General features: G+C 45.1%; 1 protein-coding gene across 1 annotated transcript in view; it reads left to right on the top strand.

The window, feature by feature from the left end:
• Positions 1-10117, top strand: part of LOC137752460 (zinc finger protein 135-like) — a 34330-nt gene extending 24213 nt beyond the window's left edge. Inside the window, 5 exon segments of the mRNA XM_068527159.1 lie at positions 999-1073; positions 2012-2138; positions 4636-4737; positions 7859-9486; positions 9488-10117. Coding sequence (XP_068383260.1) covers positions 999-1073; positions 2012-2138; positions 4636-4737; positions 7859-9486; positions 9488-9733 — 2178 coding nt within the window. The 3' untranslated portion in view covers positions 9734-10117.
• The last annotated feature ends 11620 nt before the right edge of the window (positions 10118-21737 follow it).

Here is a 21737-nt window from a genome sequence, read left to right as displayed (position 1 = left end):
ATTTTCTGTGTTTTACCACAATTTAAAAATTATAAGACACTACTGTATATAAGATAGATAACCAAGAAGGACCTACTGTATAGTACAGGGAACTCTACTCAATATTCTGTAATGACCTATAAGAGAAAAGAATCTAAAAAAGAATAAATATATGTATATGTGTAACTGATTCACTTTGCTGTACACCTGAAACTGACACAACATTGCAAATCAATTCTACTCCAATAAAATTAAAATTATTAAAAATAAAAATTATAAGAAAAAAAGGGGTTGGCTCTGGAGGCAGACTGCTGGGTTTGAATCTCACTCTGACACTTGATGTCTCTATGACCTTGAGCAATGGCCATGGCCTCCTGTGCTTGGATTTCCTCATCTGGGGATAACTGTAGTTACTTCTCTGAGAGCTGCTGTTTGGGTGCAGTGAGCTGAACCCCTTGATTGCTAGTGGTGATCGCTACAGAATGGGGGCCTCGGGACTTCCCTGGTGGCGCAGTGGTTAAGAATCCCCCTGCCAATGCAGGGGACGTGGGTTCGAGCCCTGGTCCGGGAAGATCCCACGTGCTGCGGAGCAACTAATAAGCCCGTGCGCCACACCTGCTGAGCCTGCACTCTGGAGCCCGCGAGCCACAACTACTGAGCCTGCGTGCCTCAACTACCGAAGCCCACACACCTAGAGCCCGTGCTCCGCAACAAGAGAAGCCACCGCAATGAGAAGCCCGCTCACCGCAACGAGGAGTAGCCCCTGCTCGCCCCAACTAGAGAAAAGACCGCGCACAGCAACAAAGACCCAATGCAGCCAAAAATAAATAAAATAAATTTATTTAAAAAAAAAAGAAGGGGGGCCTCAGGCACCCTGCCCTGAGCCTTTGCTTTGTCTCTCAGGAGACCAGGGTCCCCTCTGTTATGAGGCATCTTTGGCAAAGTGTCTGTCTGTCTTGTCTAGGCCAGAACTGACCCCCTCTCTGCTCCGACTTCCTCCTGTAGCTTTGCGGACTTAGGCCTGGTCCTTTCTTCTGGAGGTGCATGCCTGGGACCCAGCAATGGCCATCAGGACCCTGACGGGCAAGGGCCAGGTGAGTCTGGGCTCCCTCTTCCCCAAGATGACTTTGTGGACCCCAGACGGCTTTCCCCGTCTCTGCCTGTGCCCTCAAGATCTTCTGCCCCTCCCAATACTGGGAGAGATGCGGTGTTGGGAGTTTCTCTGGGACTGGGAGGTGCGGGGTCTGGGGGCAGGATGCTCTGAGATGGGACATTATGACACGGTCTAAAAATCAATCATCTAACGCTCAGCAGCCTTTTGGTTACCAGGTGAAGTAGGCAGTGGATGGTTTTGCTTCATCCTGAGCCTTATTCTTGGAGTCAGGAGTGGGGGTTGGGATCAGAGTTGGAGTCTGGGATGGAGTGCGACTTAGGAATAGCTCTGACACACAATGACTTGGTAGTTTTTTTTTTTTATGGCCGCGCCGCGCAGCATGCAGAACTTCCCCAACTAGGGATTGAACCTGTGCCCCCCTGCACTGGAAAAGTGGAGTCTTAACCACTGGACCACCGGGGAAGTCCGCTAGTTTTTTAAAAGTGTTTCTCAGGGCTTCATGTACAGATGTGTAGGTTACATACTGCACAAGGGTGCCTCATCTCAGTGGCATGATTTGCATCTTCCACCTCCTACATCGGTATATTGATTATAGCAATTTACACGCAGATGGCAGTCAACTGTCACATGCTAGAAATAATTGGTGTATTATAGCAATTTTCCGACAGATGGCAGTAAAGAGTCATGTGAATGCGGGGGGGCCTTGTTCTACTTTCTACCAAGGTGCCTGTGGGCTAACAGCTGCCCTACCTAGACTTTTTACATTCCCATGGGCCGGTTTAATTCAGTCGTCCCAAATCTGCCAAGTCAGAACGTTCCAGCGCAGGGAACAAGTGGTAGGCTCTTGACCCATGACCTGTCCCACCCCAGAGTTCTGGAAAGACGTGCCTGTCCATGATATAAAATTGGCCCTTGCAGGAATCGGTGACCTTCAAAGACGTGGCTGTGGACTTCACCCTGGAGGAGTGGGGCCAGCTGGGGCCTGGCCAGAGAGAGCTGTATCGGGATGTGATGCTGGAGAACTACCAGAACCTTCTCTCGCTGGGTGAGGCCCTGCCCCCTGCCCTCCCAGGAAGAGGCAGGATGCCCCCTTCAGCCCTCATCTCCTCCGTGCCCACTCACTGCTTAACTGTGGGCATTCACAGGGGTCCTCTCTGCTCCTCTCACCGGACCCTCCTGGGTGGCCCCTGTCCATCTCTCTGTCTCTCCGCTGGCTTCTCCCAGAGTCCCAGCACCCCCGAGGGCCCCAAGTCCTCTGCCTGTCCCACAAAATCTTCAGCCTGTGCCCCTGCCCTCTTCTTTTTTTTTTTTAATTTTATTGAAGTATAGTTGATTTACAATGTTGTGTTAATTTCTTTTGTATAGCAAAGTAACTCAGGTATACATACATATATATTCTTTTTCATGTTCTTTTCCATTATGATTTATCACAGGATATAAATATATTATTGAATATATTTCCCTGTGCTATACAGTAGGACCTTGTTTATCCATCCTATATATAATAGTTCGCCTCTGCTAATCCCAAACTCCCAATCCTTCCCTTCCCCACCCCTCCCCCTTGGCAACCACAAGTCTGTTCTCTATGTCTGTGAGTCTGTTTCTGTTTCGTAGATATGTTGATTTGTGTCATATTTTAGATTCCACATATAAGTGATATCATATGGTATTTGTCTTTCTCTTTCTGACTTACTTCGCTTAGTATGAAAAACTCTAGGTCCATCCATGTTGCTGCAGATGGCATTATTTCATTCTTTTTTATGGCCGAGTAGTATTCCATTGTATATATGTACCGCATCTTCTTTATCCATTCATCTATTGATGGACACTTCGGTTGCTTCCACGTCTTGGCTATTGTGAATAGTGCTGCTATGCACATACAGGTGCATCTTTTTTTTTTTTTAATTTTTATTGGAGTGTAATTGCTTTACAATGTTGTGTTAGTTTCTGCTGTACAGCAAAGTGAATCAGTTATACGTATACATACATCTACTCTTTTTTAGATTTCCTTCTCATTTAGGTCACCACAGAGCACTGGGTAGAGTTCCCTGTGCTAAACAATAGGTTCTCATTAGTTATCTATGTTATACATAGTAGGGTATGCGTGTATCTTTTTGAATTAGAGTTTTCTCTGGATATATGCCCAGGAGAGAAACCACATTGTTTTGAACAAACAGTTCAGGCACAGGGAGCCCCTCGTATCAGTTAGAGAGTTCTGGAACCCTCCTGAAACCCAGGTTCCCAGATGCCAGCAAGGGCAACCTTGCAAGCAGGCCTTGCCAAGGAGAGCAGTCAGCCTGCTGTGTTAAACCCTTTTCTGCACAATCTGCACATGAAGATGAGGTCCCTTCAGTCTGTCCCCTGAGCTTCAATCTGTGCAGCTGGTGGCCTGCAGAATGACTCCCTGGGGAGATCCCGGCCCCCATGTTCCCTGTCCCCACTGAGCTCACCATATCCCCCTGGACCCACTCCTTCTCCGGTTCCCGCATCTCAGGGACAGTTTCCGCCCATCCAGTCACCAGGCCAGTCCTGGGCGTGGCCTGTACCCACTCCTTCATACCCTTATGTGACCTGGCCCCTGCCAACCTCCTCAATGTTATCCCCTTCCATTCTCTTCCTCCTCCCACTTCTCCATTTAAGGTGGGAGCGATTTATCAGCATGTTTGCTCACAGGAATGATCATTAGGGAGTATGTTTGTTTCCTAGGGCGGCTGTACCAAATTATCACAAACCTGGGGGCTCACAACAACAGAAATGTATTCTCTCACAGTTCAGGAGGCCAGGTGTGCAAAATCAAGGTGCAAGCAGGGCCGGGCTCCTTCTGAAGACTCCTGGGGAGAGTCCTTCCTGGCTTTCTCCAGCGTCTGAAGACTCGCGGCGTCCTTGGTGTTCTTTGCCCTGTACCTGCATCACCCCAATCTTTGCCTCCATCTTCACCTGGCCTTTTGCCCTCCAAATGTGTCTGTGTGTCTCTCCTCTTCTTATAAGGACACCAGTCATTGGATTTAGGGCCTACCCGAATCCAGTAGGACCTCATCTTAACCGTTTACATCTCTTTCCAAATCAGGCCACGTGCTGAGGTTCCTGGGAGCGTGATATTCCCCCACTGCAGGAAGAGAGGAATTAGTGATCTCAAAGACAGCAGGCCTGAAAAAGTCAAAAGAAACCGATGAGATGAATCTTAGTAATCTATTTTGTTGCACCCAGCCTAGCCAAAATATGATCATTTAGACACATGTTGACATCATAATCAATCTATGAATTATTAGTGAGATTGTTTCCTTTTTTCTCCATATCAAGTCTTTTAAATGCTATGTGTATTTTTCACTCAACTTGAACACAGAGCTGGAGCCTTAAACAGTGATGTCAGGGCTCAGGTTCTCTCTAGAATGTAATAGGCACTCAATAAACGAGTCTTGCAGATCTTCTAATCATTAGGTGTCCAATGTATGCATCTCCCCTGCAGACCCAGGGCTTGAGGCCCAGCCCCGAGGCCTCCCTGTGACTGCGGCACCCGTGGCCAAGTCTCGCATCTTTTTCAGGGACAGGGCTTCCTGAGTCCAAACCCGACGTGATCTCCCGTCTGGAGCGGGGGGAAGAGCCCAGGATGGAGAGGAGAGAAGCCCGGCGAGTTACCTGTTCAGGTGGGTGAGGCTGTCCAGCAGGTGCGAGCTGTCTTCCTACCCTCCATCTGTCATGATCAGTTACGGTCGTTCGAGAGTGAGGGAGTGTACCATACAGGCCATCACTGTGGGTACTGGGTTCAAATCCCATCTCCACCGCTTCCTGGCTGTGTGACCTTCAGGCAAGTCATTTAGCTCCTCTGTGCCTCAATTTCCTCATCTGCAAAATGAGGTCAATAATAGCACCTGGGGTTGGGAAGAATAAGTGAGTTAATACATACAGAGGGCACCCAGAACCCCCTGCTCAGAATAGGCTATGATGGGGAGTTCCCTGGCAGACTCTGGGCTTTCACTGCTGTGGGCCCAGGTTCAATCCCTGGTCGGGTAACTAAGATCCCGCAAACCGCGCAACGTGGCCAAAAAAAAAGAAGAGGCTACAATGGTTATCGTTATGATTATTTATTGGAAATCACTTGTGTAAGAGACCCAGAAGTGGGATCTGGCCTGACATGTTGGGGGACAGGAAGAGGCCAGATTTCTGCCCCTACTGGCCCGTGACCTCATCAGAGGAGGGAACTGAAGCATCCTTTTTTCCGTCACTTGTCCATCCTGTTGTGGGGCCAGTACTTACCCCCTCCTACCCCCTCACTCACCATAGCCCATCAGGCTCCAGTCTTGTCCCTCCTGCCCCCTCTCTTTGCCCGTCCCCCCCCCCCACCCCGCCAACAGCCCTGGCTCAGCCCTCAGCGACCCTCACCTGGACCCTCACCCCAGCCTCCTCCCTGGCCTCCCAGCCTCCAGTCTTCTGGTTCATCTCACACACAGCCCCAGATCCCGTCCCTCCCCTGCTCATAGCCCTCCTGTGTCTCCCCAGTGCCCCTGAGACAAAGTCCTAGCTGCACACCTGGCACTCAAGGCCCTGTGTGATCCAGCCTACTCTGTCTCTGGCCTCATCTCTCATCACCATCCACCCGTGTTGGTACCCCACGCCCTGACCTCACTCCCTGAAGTGCCTGTTCCTCCCTGAACTTGAATGTGTGTTCCCACCTTTGGGCTTGTGCACATGCTGTTCCCTCTGCCTGGAACACCCTTCCCTGCTTTGTCTGCCTGGCAGACACCTTCATGATCCTCAAGGCTACAGGTCATCTCTTCCAGGAGGCCTTCCCTGACTTCCAGGCTGAGTGACCTGCCCCTTCTCGGTGCTTTCACGGCTCCTTGCTTGAGCTGCTATTACTGCACTTGTTCATGTGGCAGTTAAGAGTGTGGGCTCTGGAGCCAGACTCTCTGAGTTCAAATCCCAGCTCTGCCACTGTCAGGCCATGTGACTGTGGGTAAGTGACTTAAGCTCTTGGTGCTTATCTGTAAAGTGGGGACATTGACTGGGGACGCTGATAGTACCCACTTCACTGAATTTCTTTTGGGGACTGAATTAGAGAACTCTGGACTCTAAGACTCAAGTGGATTTCCCTGGGTGAAGACCTCTCCCATGTGTCTCCGAAGTTCACATCAGTAGAGAAAAGCACATCCAAGTGACCCTTGCAGAGAAAGGCTGACATGGAAGCCCGCACATGATCTCCCTAACCTTCACCTACACACATATTTGTTATATACTTTGCTGTAAGAAATTTTAGCTGTGCGTACAACTTGTTGTTGAGTCATGTAGATCCTTCCAGAAAAATCACCAAACTAGTGGATGGTTGTGGGATCACTCCAAACAGAGACATAACAACTAAATGCTCTGCGGGATTTTGAAAATAATTCTGTTGTCATTGGATTAGGCAATGGTTTCTTAGATATGACATCAAAGGAACAAACAAGAAAAGAAAAAATAAATTGGACATCATCAAAATTTAAAACTTTTGTGCTTCAAAAGACAATATAAAGAAAATGAAAAGGCAACCCACAGAAAGCAAGAAAAATTTTGTAAATTATATGTCTGATAAGGGACTGATCCTTCTTACAACTCAATTATAAAAAGACAAATAATCCAGTTAAAACTGGGCCAAAGTTCTCAATAGCCGTTTCTTCAAAGACACACAAATGATCAGTAAGCATATGAAAAGATGCTCAATATCATTAGCACGTACCTGCTACATGACCAGCCGTGGTGAAGAACCCAAATCAGGCACCAGATGGGCATCATGAATCTTCCATTTACAGTAAACAATGCTGGGACTTCTCGGGCAGTCCACTGGTTAAGATTCCGTGCTTCCAATGCAAGGGGCACGGGTTCAATCCCTGCTCGGGGAGCTAAGATCACACATGCCATGTGGCCAAGAAAATATTGATTTTTTTTTTTAAATCCCAGCAAATTATACAGTAAACAATGCTGACAGCCTAGTACATTTTGACCCATGGTCTTGAGCACACCGAAAAAGATCATTAACCAGTAATTATGTAAAATACCAGGAGTTCAATTCTCAGAGCTTAGCTAAGGGTCATTGCCATGGTTACAGAGATAAACAAAAACTGAGTAAAGTGAACCTTTCTGTGTTAACTCTTTCCCTGCACATGTCCACCAACATAGTGTGAGAATGCTTCTACCATGCTCGTTTGCCAACATTGGATATTTTTAATATTTTCCAATGTAAAAAGTGTCAAATGGCATCTGAGAAATTTGACTTTTTAGACTATTACTGATGTTGAGCATCTTTTTCACACATTTATCAGCCACTTGTTTTTCTTCTGCAAAATGTCTATTCACATTCCTGCTTCACTATTTCATTAGATTGTTTCTCTTTTTTTATCAATTTGTGAAAATGTATTACACATATGGCTAAGAAACCACTGTGCATATAAACTGCTTTGCAACTCATTTATTTGCATGTTTAGAATATACTGAGACCATTCTTCCATGTCACAACATGAATCTATCTACCTCATGCCTTTAGAACTAGCAATATAAACTTTGAAATCTTTCTTTTTAACATTACAATGTCAGGGAATTCCCTGGTGGTCCAGTGGTTAGGACCCTGCGCTTCCACTGCAGGGGACACGGGTTCAATCCCTGGTTGGGGAACTAAGATTCCACAAGCTGCGTGGCCAAAAAAAAAAAAAAAAAAGATTACAATGCCAGATCTAAATAACCAGCTTCTTTTGTCCTAGGACAGATGATGAAGTTCATATTTTCCATTTCTTTCAGACTTGGAGACAAGCTCTGAAACTACTCAGGAGACACTTCCAAAAAAGAGTATTTCCGAAGAGGTGGCTTCCCCAATGGGAAAGATGGAAGGCATTTTAAGGGCAGTGCTTGGAGACACCAAGCTGGGGGACTCCTGGACATGCGGCCGTCAACTGGAAGACCAGGGAAAGCAGGAGAGGCGTTTGAGGTGGTTGTTTGCTACTCCCGAGGAAAACACCCATGGCGAGCTGAGACACTTCAGGCGGACCTCAGCTTTCGTTGGGAAGCAAAGAGTGCCTGGGGGAGAGGATCCTCAGAAGTGGACCAGGTCAAGAAAGAGCCTGAAACACCAAAGGAAACCATTTAACTGCACGGAATGTGGGAAAGCCTTCATCTACCATTCGGACTATGTCCTACACCAGAGAATTCACACTGGAGAGAAGCCCTACAAGTGTAACGAGTGCGGGAAATCATTCAGCAACAGTTCATATTTCATCCAGCACTACATCATCCACACAGGAGAGAAGCCCTATGCCTGCAACGAATGCGGCAAGACCTTTACCCAGAGCTCATCGCTCACCGAGCATCAGAGGATCCACACTGGAGAGAAACCCTACAAATGCAAGGAATGTGGGAAAGCCTTCACCCAGAGCTCCTCCCTCATCAAACACCAGCGATGCCATACCGGGGAGAAACCCTATAAATGCAACCAGTGTGGGAAGTTCTACTCCCAGGTGTCCCACCTCACCCGCCACCAGAAAATCCACACAGGGGAGAAGCCCTACAAATGCAGTGAGTGTGGCAAGGCTTTCTGTCACACCTCCTCCCTGACTCAGCACCAGACAATCCACACTGGTGAGAAACCCTACAAGTGTAACGAGTGTGGGAAAACCTTCAGCCACAGCTCGTCACTGACCCAGCACCAGCGAGTCCACACTGGAGAGAAACCTTACGAGTGCCCCGAGTGTGGCAAAGCCTTTAGCCACAGTTCGTCCCTGACTCAGCATCAGAGAATTCATACTGGTGAGAAGCCCTATGAGTGTCATGAGTGCGGGAAGGCTTACACGCAGATCTCCCACCTCATGAGACACCAGAGCGTTCACGTCGGGGAGAAACCCTATATATGTAATGAGTGTGGAAAGGCTTTCAGTCACACCTCCTCCTTTACTCAACACCAGACGATCCACACCGGTGAGAAACCCTACAAGTGTAACGAATGCGGGAAAACCTTCAGCCAGAACTCCTCGCTTATGCGCCACCAGAGAATTCACACCGGGGAGAAGCCCTATGAGTGTACAGTTTGCGGGAGAGCCTACACCCAGATTTCCCACCTCATCCAACACCAGAGGACTCACACTGGAGAGAAACCTTATGAGTGCGGTGAGTGTGGGAAAGCCTTCAGCCGGAGCGCCCATCTCATCGAGCATCAGAAGATCCACACGGGCGAGAAACCCTATAAGTGTAAGGAGTGTGGGAAAACATTCAGTCACAACTCATCCCTAACTCAACATCAGAGGATTCACACCGGCGAGAAACCCTACACCTGTAAGGAGTGCGGAAAAGCCTTCAATCAAAGTATCCACCTTATTCAGCATCAGCGGATTCATACCGGGGAGAGGCCCTACAAATGTAAGAACTGTGGGAAAACCTATGCCCAGATTTCACACCTCATTCAACACCAGAAAGTTCATATGGGTGGCAAGCGCTATGCGTGTAAAGAATGCGGAGAGGATTTCAGCTGGGGTTCACACCTGGCCGAACATCAGAGACTTCACACTGTGCACGACGGCTACGTCCGCGGTAATTTTGAGAAAGCCTTTGCTTGGAACATGCAGCTTAGTGATCATCAGAGAACTCATGCTGACTAGAGAGCCTGAGAATGAAACAAACTGGTGATTCTGCTGCTGGGTTCCGTTCAGCCTTCATCAACAGTAGAAGCTTCTTCCCAGAGAGGAGCCGTAACACTATATATTGAGAGAGTTGGTTCCTTTTTTGCCTCCTAGAAGGAAGATGGCACTGTTTATCACCAGCGGAGACAGCTTCTGATCATTTAAAGGGCTCCCCCCTAAAATCTAAGCTTCCCCCCCATCTCTCAACCCTACAATGTCCCTGGATGGTGGTAGGTATGGGGTGGTCTACATAGGATGCAACTTCATCTGGAATCTTTAATAAGGTCTCTCTGAGCTTTTTAAATTTATTCATTATGTGTTAAATTGGAGCCTGGAAATTCAAGAAAAAACAAACACAGCTGGAAAGATTCATCTGTTAGAGTAAAAGTCACAAATATATGTAACTAAAGATAAATGCCAGGCGATTTTAGTTTCCTTTAAAACTTTAAGCTACAAATTTCACTGAAAAATCTACAGTTGGCTTAAACATGGAATATATTTCACATATTTCCAGCCATTTTTTATGCCCTATTGTTTCTGTCTTTTCCACTTCCAGGGATTCTGCTTTACAAAGTAATTGCCCTGTTAGACATCATTTTCTGATTTTATTCATGCCCAAAAGGAGGTTTTTATTTCCTCATATTTTTGAAACAGTATTTTCTATTAGAAAAATAATACATACACTTTTATAACAGGAAAATTTTTTAAGTAGAATAAGATAAGCTTATTGTAAAGGATAATTTGAAAAGTGTAGAGAAGTATGAACTAAAATACCAATTCCCCATAATCCCACAGCCCAGAGAGACCCACTAGTCATTTTTGGGTGTATGTCTTTCTGGTTTCGTTTCACTCTGTATTCCATATCCATATATTTTAATGTTGAAAATTTTGGATCATAAAACAAAAAGCTATATACTCACCTACAACTTGGCCACCCTCAGAAGTCAGGTTGTTTTGATTTTTTTCATCTTTCCTTCTGAATATCATTTTAAAATAAGTGTTACTTTATTTAATTGTAATCAGAAACAATTTTGGCTTCTCTGTTTTGCCCTCATTATACCATGACATTGTCCTTTGTCACCACGTAAACTCCATCCTTATCATTATTAGGGCTAATGATGTTTCACTGGTGGGCATAGAATAATCTACAAATCCATGCCCCTATTTAGACTTTGCTCTAAGCCCCCGATTGACACAGGTTATTCACCAATTTTCCCAATTATGAATCATGTAATAATGAGCATTTCCGTGCTAACTTCCTCTCTCCTTTTGGGGGGATTATTTCTCTAAGTCAAATTCCCAGGATGGGAATAACAGAATCAAGACTCTAACCATTTTCTTGGTTCCTGGAACATATTGTTAAATTGCTTTCTAAAGGGGCTGGACCTAATCTACCTGGAACAAGCTGGGAAGTGAGGACTACAGTTCTGTTACATTATAACCAGCACTGAACATCAATCATATAATGTTTTCCCATGTCAAACATATAAAATGGCTAGTGATTTCAGTAACTTACTGTGTGCCAATTTTGTGCTAAGTCCTTGGTACGTGTGAACTCCTTTCATTCTTCAAACAGCCACATATGTTCAGGGCTTTATTATCCCATTTCACAGATGAGGACACCGAGGCGTGCTGATGATGTAGACAAAGCCCCACAGCTATGAGGTCATGGAGCCTGAACTCAAGTTCAAGTAGTCAAGCTCCAGGAGCTATGCACTGAACGTCTATTGGGATTGAACACATTCCACATATAACATTTCCTTCTTAAAATAATGTTTATTATCTTATTATAAAAACCAATACATGCTTTTTATAAAAAATTTACAAGATCCAAGAAATCCAGAAGATTTTACACGAAGTCCAGTGCTACCCAGAGATAACATTTTGGTATACTTCTGCTATTTTTAAAACTTAATCACAGTATTATAATGCTTTAATAAATCTGGGACATAGTTAATATACAGTTTAGCATACTTCTATGTTTACTTAACTTTATATCACAGGCCCCTATCATTAAATATGATTTACTGATATCATTAAATACCCACGTCATTAAATAATCTTTAACAACCTGATGTTTGGGGGCTTTGCATAGTTTGTGTTTAGTAGTAGCCCTTCCCCTGTTGGATATTTTGGTTGCTTCCAGTTTTTGACTTTTATAAACATCCCTTCTGCTGAAGTCTTAGGCTGAGCACCCCACCAGTTCCCAAGTAAAATCCTGGCAGGGAGTCTGTGGGGTCAAAGAGAGAACATTTTAATGACCCCGTGCACGTAGCTAATGGCTTCCTGAAATTTCTGCATCTGATTGGCAGTGGATGGGACTGCATCTCACCAACATCATCACTGGTAGTTACCATGTTTAAAAGTCTTTGCTCAGGTATTTCTTCTTATCTCCTGTGACTTCCTTCATGGTTGACGAAATACTCGTTTATTGTGAATAATTCAAACAACACAAAAATGAAGAACACTATGGCTCTCTATAAATCTTCATTCCAAAGATTCTAGACTCTTTTCAAAGATTCTAGACTGCTTTCTGTTGTTTCTCCCTTTCTGTTGGTATGAAATATATATATGTACATAAAATATTATTTATATGGCATAATCACAGACGTGATTTTAAAAGTGACTTTTTTCACTTGATATAATATGAATATTTTCCCATGACAATCCAAAATATATATATAGTACATATTGTACAAAAATATGTACACATGTATATATATATGTATCATCATTTGCCACTTTTAACAGCTGCATAATAGTTCATGCTAGAGTTTCTTGAATTTACTTAACCAAATTCTATTAATGGGCATTTGGGTTGTTTTATTTTCTTTTCCATAATTGGACATATATTATTTGACACTTGTGCAAATTATCTCCATAAGATGAATTCCTAGAAGTAAGCTTGTGGGATCATAGAATGTCCATGTTTAAAATTTTGATAGTTATTGCTAAATAATCCTCCAAAAAAGGATGACCCAATTTACACAGCTCCTGAAAGTGTACATGAGTGCCTATTTCTCTCCTCCACTTCCTTCACAAATACTGTATTAGTCTTTTATTATTTTTAACATTTCTCATCTAATAAGTAAAAATGTCCTATTGGCAGGGAGATTAATGATCTTCTTATGCCTTTATTGATGTTTTGCCTTCTTCAAATTGCTTATTTGTATATTTTGCCCATTTTTAATTGGGCTGCCTTTTTGTATTGATTTATAGGAGCAAGTCTATGTATTACATATACTAACTCTTTGGTATATACATTACTAATATTTTCTGCCAGTTTATTATTTCTCTTTCAGTTTTGTTTATGGTGTATTTTGCTATACAGAATTTTAAACTTTGTAGGTATTCAACTCTATCTGTATTTTCTTTTATAGTTCTTGGACCAGCTTCACACTAAGAAAAGCCTGCCTCACCCCCCAGGATTATGAAGAAAGTCCTCCTATATTTTATTCTAGTACTGTTACGATTTTTTAACAAGTAAATTTTTATTCCTTCTGCATTTTTATGGCTTATGGTATAAAATTTCAGTTCCTAGAGGCCACCTGCATTCCTTGGCTTGTGGCCCCTTCATCCTCAAAGCCAGCAGTGTAGCATATTTAAATCACTCATCCTAATATATTCCACCATATATGTAACTTTCTCAGCACACTTGGTCCACTCCCTTCTCGAAGATTCACCCCTCCTGTACTGACATACTGTCGTAGAATAATTGGATTCTTAGTCTAAGAGAACCTAATTTTGAATCTTGCCTTTGCCATTGCCTTGCTGTCTGATCCAGTTTCTTCATATTTTAAATGAGAATAATAAGCTGTATTACAAAAGATGTTTTAGGTTTCAAATAACAGAAAACTTAAAAGAGTTCAAACAAGAAAGACAGTTTACTAGCTCAAGTAGCCAAAAGGACCAAAACAAGGCATTCATCTTGTTTATCCTAGTGCTTCAGGATGCCTTCAGTGGCAAGTAAGAGAAAACCCCAACTCAACCTCACAAACACTAGGAAGAAGAAATCTACAGGTAAGGCAAGCTCCACCTGCTATACATTAATATTTCCCTATAATTCACTTGAGATTTATAGGGTTTTTATTTCACAATTATCTTCTCAAATAATTATATTGCCTGATCACCTTTTCATTCCTATCTCAGCCCCTTCCCTGTTTACTTCATAGCACTTATCATAATTTCCTACTATAGGTCCCCTATTTACTGCCTGCTCTGACTCCCTGAAGGCAGGTCCTTTGTGTCTGTCACCACTATATCTCCAGCGCCTAGAGCACTGCCTGGAACATGGTAGGTTCTCAGAAAATAGTCACCGACTGATTGACTGTTTTATTTGAAAGCTGAGCCATTCCCATCCCCACTTGCACTGTAAGAGAATGTTAGTTTCCCCACTCCCTCAAGATAGTATATCATACAGCTTTAAATTTTGGCCAGATATATAAATAAAGATAGGATTTTTCTTTTTTCTCTTCCTGGCGCTCTCCTACACATCCCTCAAAGCCTTATTCAAGACCCCTCCCCTGAGAAACCTTCCTCACATCAACTCTTTCAGTCCCACCCTACCCAGTTTTTCTCCCTTCTTTGTGCTGTAACACGTTTTTCATTAAGTTTTATGAGCAAAGCACGCTGTTTTGTTGAGCATCCCTACTACTTAGAAACGCCTTTAAAGAGGACCCCTTGGGACTTCCCTGATGGTGCAGTGGTTAAGAATCTGCCTGCCAATGCAGGGGACACGGGTTCGAGCCCTGGTCTGGGAAGATCCCACATGCCGCGGAGCCTGTGCGCAACAACTACTGAGCCTGCGCTCTAGAGCCCGCGAGCCACAACTACTGAGTCCGCGTGCCACAACTACTGCAGCCCACGCGCCTAGAGCCCAACCTCTGCAACAAGAGAAGCCACCGCAATGAGAAGCCCGCGCACCGCAAGGAAGAGTAGCCTCCACTCGCCGCAACTAGAGAAAGCCTGCGCAGCAACGAAGACCCAATGCAACCAAAAATAAATAAATAAATGTATTTATTTTATAAAATAAATAAAGAGGGCCCCTCGCCTAGCGTCAGTGCTTAGTTGCCATGGAGACAGGCTTCCGGGATTGACGGTTGCCCTGACAACGGACGCGCGGTGGTTAGCTTTCAGAACGCAGCCTGTGATGGGTCGAGAGGAAACAAACTGTGTAACCACCTTCTCCTTCTCCACTCCGCCTACGGATGATAGAAGCCTTTGACACCGCTGTACCCAAAGCGGAGGCCGCCCCGGAACTCCAGGGTTTCCTCCGCCTTTGCCCTCAGAGGACCGTCGCCCTGAGGAGCCGGAATCCCGCGGGGACCTGGGAAATGTAGTTAGGGAGTGTGCGCAGGTGCAGAGGCATGCATCGCACAGGGGCTGCGCACTCCGCGGCGCCGCCTTCGTGGGGACTGTCTGTGGGGGACCCACTCGAAGTCCAAGACCCAATTGCCAGGTACTTCAGGATACGAGTGTTCATGACACTCATTGTGTCCTCCCCGTCTTTGGCCAGAAGAGAGGCTCGGAGCGATCTCGGAGTCTTAGGCCATCTATAGCAGCGGTCCCTAACCCTCTGGCCGGTGGACCCACCAGTCCGTGGCCTGTTAGGAACCGGGTGGCACAACAGGAGGTGAACAGCGAGCGAGCAAAGCTTCATCTGGGGCTCTCATTACCGCCTGAACCATTACCCACAGCCCGCCACAGGTCAGTAGAAAACTTGTCTTCCACGAAACCGGTCCCTGGTGCCAAAAAGGTTAGGGACCGCTGCTCTAGAGGATAGAGAGGAATGAGAAGCTGGGCGAGGCTGGGGCATGCCGTCAAGGAGCCTGAGGCTGGACGGGGGGAGGGCTTAGAGGCGAGGCGGTTGTAGGGGCGGGGTTATGAGGCGTGGTTATGAGTAGGACTAGAGCGGGAATTGGCTGGAATGGGCGTGGACGGGAGGGCGACCCTGGAGAAGGGGCGGGACCTCAGGTGGGATTGAGCCAATGAAGCTGGAGCAGGCGGAACTCGCTGACTGTCCTGAGAATCCTCCTATCCAGTATCCTTCTTGAGTCCACTGGCGAAAGTGAGGCTCAGAGAAGAGTGGAGATTCGTCCAGGCCTGTTCACTGATCTTTCATTCTTGGTTTAGGGACTCAATGGCTGAATTAAATGGTGTTGAACTAGTTCAGTTTCTCAGTTTCAGTTTCTAAGCTAACTTTCTAAGGAAGGTAATTAGTAAATCTTTTGTAATAAGAAATTTATCGTTATTATTGTTTTATGAGTAATACAGGACTGAAGCATGTGTCACTTTTTGGCTCTCACTCCTTGTCGTAACGGTGTAAATGATCTCTCAGGAATGGAATGGCCCAAGCCTTGTGACGCCGTGTTTTCCTGGTGAGTTTATCAGGTCTTTCTGTCTCTCTGTAACAGCTGAAATTTATCAAGCACGGAAGTTTTCTGACTCAGTGGAGATCTGCTTTTATGCAGCTTATGGTACAAAGGGAACAACTCTTTTCTATCTTGTTGGGATTTCTTTCACCAGCAGATAGGTAGGCCTACCCATAATTTTCAAAGCCAAGCGACGAAATGCTATTAGACAAAAAAAAAAGTCCTCATGTAATGAAGAGTGACTCCATTATTTTTTTTACTTTTTTTAAAAGATTTTTTTGATGTGGACCATTTGTTTTTAAGTCTGTATTGGATTTGTTACAATATTGCTTCTGTTTTATGTTTTGGTTTTTTGGCCACAAGGCACGTGGGATCTTAGCTCCCCGACCAGGGATCAAGCCCTCACTCCGTGCATTGGAAGGCAAAGTCTTAAGCACTGGACCGCCAGGGAGGTCCCTTTTTTCTCTCTTTCTTTCTTTTTTTTTTTTTTTTTTTGTATGTTTTGCCCACACCACGCAGCTTGCGGGATCTTAGCTCCCCGACAAGGGACTGAACCTGGGACCGCAGGCAGTGAAAGCACCAAGTCCTAACCACTGGACCGCCAGGGAATTCCCAACTCCGTTTTTTTCTGTTTGCTGAAAGCATTGAGCCTCACCCCTCCCTTTTCCCGTGTCCCACATCTGGGGAAGCAGATTGGAAAGCCTGGCTGTGCCCTCTTTTGGTGCCAGTGGGAAGTTCAAACCAAAGGCAGGAACCCTCACCCTGGCCCCACCCATTAACCACTATACTAACCCCAAGCCGGTCCTTGCTCTCTTTCAAGCCATTTTCGAACCAGCTTGGGAAGCCTGCCTGCTCCCTAAAGAAAGTCACATTGTGTGACTAGTAAGTCGTTTCATACCTTCTTGCTGTGTGTGTGTGTGTGCCGACAACACTCTGGATGTTCAAAGCAAATTTGTTGGGGGGTGGGGCATCCTGTCTGGCCATAGTTCTTCAGAAGCTCCATACTTGTAACATGGTCCAGGAACAGAGAGCCTAAGATCATTATCAGATGGAGCACAGAAGTGTCATGTCCTGCATCCTCATGGGTTAGAGCTCAGGAAAGCTGAGCTGAATGACAGGTTGGATTATTGCTCACGTGGTGCTCATTTACACTTAATGGGTTCCCAGCCCTCTTTGCAGATGCTTGAGCAACCGAGGCTGTTATGTCCCACCTGCTGGCCCCAGCCATGACCTGACCCTTGTGAATTGGGTTCAGACACAGTTCAGACAGTTGAAAGTTCAAAACGTGGGGCAAGATCTCCCACTTTGGAAGGGCTTCCTGGGGAAGATGACCCCCAGAGGCTGCCTCCAGGGTAACAAGCCTTCAGTGATGGAGGGGGAAGCACATTTCTTCATTCACAGCACAGATAATTAGTATATTCACAGAGTTGTGAAACCATCACCACAAACAAGTTTAGAACTTTTTTCTTTTTTTTTAACCACGCCACGCGGCATGCAGGATCTTTAGTTCCCTGACCAGGGATCGAACCCATACCCTCTGCAGTGAAAGCATTGAGTCTTAACCACTGGACCGCCAGGGAAGTCCCAAGTGTAGAACATTTTCATCACCCTAAAAAAGAAATCCCTTAGCCGGCCTCTCTCGATCCTCCCGTTCCCCAGCCCCTGGCAACCACTAATCTACTTCCTGTGTCTTGTGGATTTGCCTATTCCGGACATTTCATTTAAATAGAATCATACAATATGTGGCCTCTTATATCTGATCTTTTTACTTAGCATAGTGTTTTCAAGGTTCATTCTTGTTTTAGCATCTATCAGTACTGGATTCCTTTTTATTGCAAAACAGTATTCCATTTTATGGATTATACCACATTTTATTTATCAGTTCATCAGTTGATAGACATTAGTTGTTTCCACTTGGGGGCTATTATAAATGATGGTGATATGAGCAATCATGTACACGTTTTTATGTGGACATGTGTTTTCTTTTCTCTTGGGAAATACCTAGGAGTATGGTTGCTGGGTCACAGGGTAAGTCTAGGTTTAACCTTTTGAGGAACTGCCAGACTGTTTTCCAAAGTGGCTGCACTATTTTACAAGTCCACCAGCAGGGTATGAAGTTCCAGTTTCTCTACATCCTCACCAATACTTGTCTTTTTGATTATAGCCATCCTAGTGGGTAGTATTTCATTGTGGTTTGGATTGTATTTCCCTAATGACGAATGATGTTGAACATCTTTTCATGTGCTTATTGGCCATTTGTGTATTTTCTTTGAAGAAATCTATATTCAGATCCTTTGCCATTTTTAAGTGGGTTATTTGTCTTACTATTGAGCCGTAAGTGTTCCTTATATAGCCCAGCTACAGGTGCTATATCAGATATATGCTTTGCAACAATTTGTCCTCATTCTTTGTGTTGTCTTTTCACTTTCTCCATGTTGTCCTTTGAAGCAAAAAAGTTTTTAATTTTGATGAAGTACAATTTATCTTTTTTGTCTTGTTTTGCTTGTGCTTTTGGTGTCATATCTAAGAATCTATTACCTAATTTAAGGTTATTAAAATTTACACCTATGTTTTCTTCTAAGAGTTTTATAGTTTTAGCTCTTACATTTAGATATATCTCTGATCCATTTAATTTTGTCAATTTTTTTATTGTGGTTAAATACACATAAAATTTACCATCTTAACTATTTGTAAGTGTACAGTTCAATGGTATTAAATACATTTATCACTTTGTGTGGCCATCACCACCACTCATCCCCACAACTATTTTCAGCTTGTAAAACTGCCCCTTTCGCCAGCTCCTTGCAACCACCATTCCTAGGTACGATTTTCCTAGAACGGTATCTTCTCAACATTAGGCATCCACATCCCACCTCCTTGGTTTATGCAGAGCGGCCCCTTTCCATCCTCCTAAGACGCCACTGCCTGTCCCAGGATTCTCCTATTTATTTCAATCCATGCCCTTTGAAACTTTCAACCGCGACTGCGACTGAACAATCGGTATCACTTGCCATGAATGGAAGTTTGCTGTAAAAGTAAATGCAACGAAAACTGCTATTTGCACATTTTCAGTGGATAGCATTGCCCACCCAAAGGGCAGAGTTTGGGGTCCTGGGGAGAGGCTAAGTGTTAAAGCTACTTTCTCATTGGGGTGACCAAGAGGGATCAACAGACTCAAAAAGGGAACACTGGTCTCTCGGGTTGGACAGAGTAAGATGCCAGCCCCACCCCATTCCCCACCTCTGCCAACCCACAGTGGACATGTAGCATGACATGAGGGAAATAAACAGCTGCCGAAATCTGACACACAACTGTGTGGCCATAGCATAATCTAGTTCATCCTCATGGATACAATTAAGAGTCCATTGGCAGGATGCTAGGCCTTAGCCGAGTGTTCCCCAACCTCATTCGATGACATACCACTGTCAATTTGTTTTGCTGTAGTTGTGTGCCATGCATTTTCCCTTAAATCAGCTTTAAAACAAAACTTAAATCAATTTATTTTTAAAGAGGACTTCCTACCACTACCATGAGTGGGAAACTGGTATCTCTTGTCAGTAGAGGAAAAAGGGGGAGAGGGGAAGTAAAATAAGTATCAGGAGAGCGAGCAAAACAATATTAAATTCTAGCAACAACTCTTGCCTGAGCCTGAGGCCTACTGTGTCTTTGTAACTAGAGAGGAATAAACATGCCGTCCACGCTTCCTCCTTGATCAAGTAGGATTGCATGAGAATGGAAAAGTGCCGGTTGATGACGTGCTAAGGACCAACTGAAATTGAGTGGTTCCCTGGTGGTCCTTGCCCCTCCCAGACTTTGGGAAAACAGATTTAACCATCTCATCGTGGGGTGGTTTTCACCATTAGGAGCCCTCCCGTCCTAGAATGTGAGCACTTGGCAGGTAGTGACTGCGCATGCCCAGCCTCTGGCCGGGTGTGTGGCACTGAGCTGAGAAAAGCAACCAACGCTTAGAAACTCAAAACTTTAATCAGAGAACCAACACGCAAACATGAGGGCAGGTGTTTCTACACTGGCCCGCAGAACACAGGTCATTAGTTACATAGATCCTCCACCCCCGCCCCCCCCCCCCGCCCACACACACAATGGCTGCCAACTTTCTACAAGGCCTCTGACCTCTATCTGTGGTGTCAAAACTCTTGGTTGAACATACTTATCAAGTTGAGTTCCCGCCCCTGCCCTGCCCTGCCCCTTAGGTTTATATCAGGCCTGTTGCCCAGATACAACAGGTGGGGAGTTGGACGTTTCCGCCATTTGAAAACCAGTACACTCCCCACTGTGGTGTGAATGGTCAGCCAACAAGGTCCCAGTTTCAACGACAAAACCAACCAGCACAACTCAAGGTGCAAGGTTTGAAAATCCTAAGGGCCCAGAGCACAGACTCCTGAACTTTTTTTAGTACCAAAAATATGAAAGAATATTTAAAGTGTCAAGAGTCCAGTGTCTTTGTAAGACTGTGCTTCAGCAAAGAGGTGACTGGGTCACTTAGCAGGTGGGACACAAAAGCTCAGGGCCGAGGAGGTGCCATCAAGAGAGCTGGTGGTGTGGTTCCGTGAGGTGAGACTCAGCTGTAGAACAAGCCTGGCCAAGGTGAGCAGTGAACTCTGGGGCTCCAACAGGAAGGACTGTGTCCTCACCGGGCTCGCCAACAATCCTCGGGGGACTTGCTGTGACATGAGAGAATGTGTATTTTAAGACGTCACTTGGCAATGGACACGAGGCCATCCATTTCCCTTTGATTCTAGAAGCTTCAAGGCAAGGGCAGGGCTTACCGTATTGGTGTTCCCCACCCTGGAGCCTAGGGAAGCGCCTGGTGAGTGGCCAACTTGGACAACTGGTAAAGGAGGAACATTCCAGCAGTCGTTTCTGTGCATCACAGTTTTTGCTACCAAGCACATCTTCTGTATAAATGGTGTGAACCGTGTGGAGACAGCAACATCCAATGCAGCTTTCCTAACTGAATCCAGCTGTTTATGGTATTAACTCTCACAATAAATTGGGTATCATCATTTAACCAACAACTTTAAATGGGAGGAGATTATGGGAAGGGGTGGCATGTGGATATGGGAGGGGGTCCTTTTGAGTGAGAGGTTTGGGAGGTTAGGAGTGGAAAGTTCTTGCCATGCGATGTTAGTTTACGTGTTCTTCTTGGCTTTTTGCGGGTTAAGAAAGTACTAGGACAGGGCTTCCCTGGTGGCACAGTGGCTAAGAATCCGCCTGCTAATGCAAGGGACACGGGTTCCAGCCCTGGTCCAGGAAGATCCCACATGCCGCGGAGCAACTAATCCCGTGCACCACAACTACTGAGCCTGTGCTCTAGAGCCCGCAAGCCACAACTACTGAGCCTGTGTGCCACAACTACTGAAGCCCATGCGCCTAGAGCTGGTGCTCTGCAACAAGAGAAGTCACCACAATGAGAAGCCTGTGCATCGCAACAAGAAGTAGCCCACACTTGCCGCAACCAGAGAAGAGCCTGTGTGCAGCAACGAAGACCCAACGTAGCCAAATAAATAAATAAATAAAATAATTTTTAAAAAAAAGAAAGAAAGAAAGTACTAGGACAGAGCTGAGTAATGGAGGGAAGAAAAAGGCTAGGCTTTTTTTTTTTTTTTTTAAGAGCAAAGT

This window comes from Eschrichtius robustus, chromosome 19 (assembly GCF_028021215.1).
Source record: "Eschrichtius robustus isolate mEscRob2 chromosome 19, mEscRob2.pri, whole genome shotgun sequence".
Lineage (NCBI taxonomy): Eukaryota > Metazoa > Chordata > Mammalia > Artiodactyla > Eschrichtiidae > Eschrichtius > Eschrichtius robustus.
The sequence above is the reverse complement of the archived record's forward strand: the minus strand, read 5'-3'. Positions and strand labels throughout refer to the sequence as shown.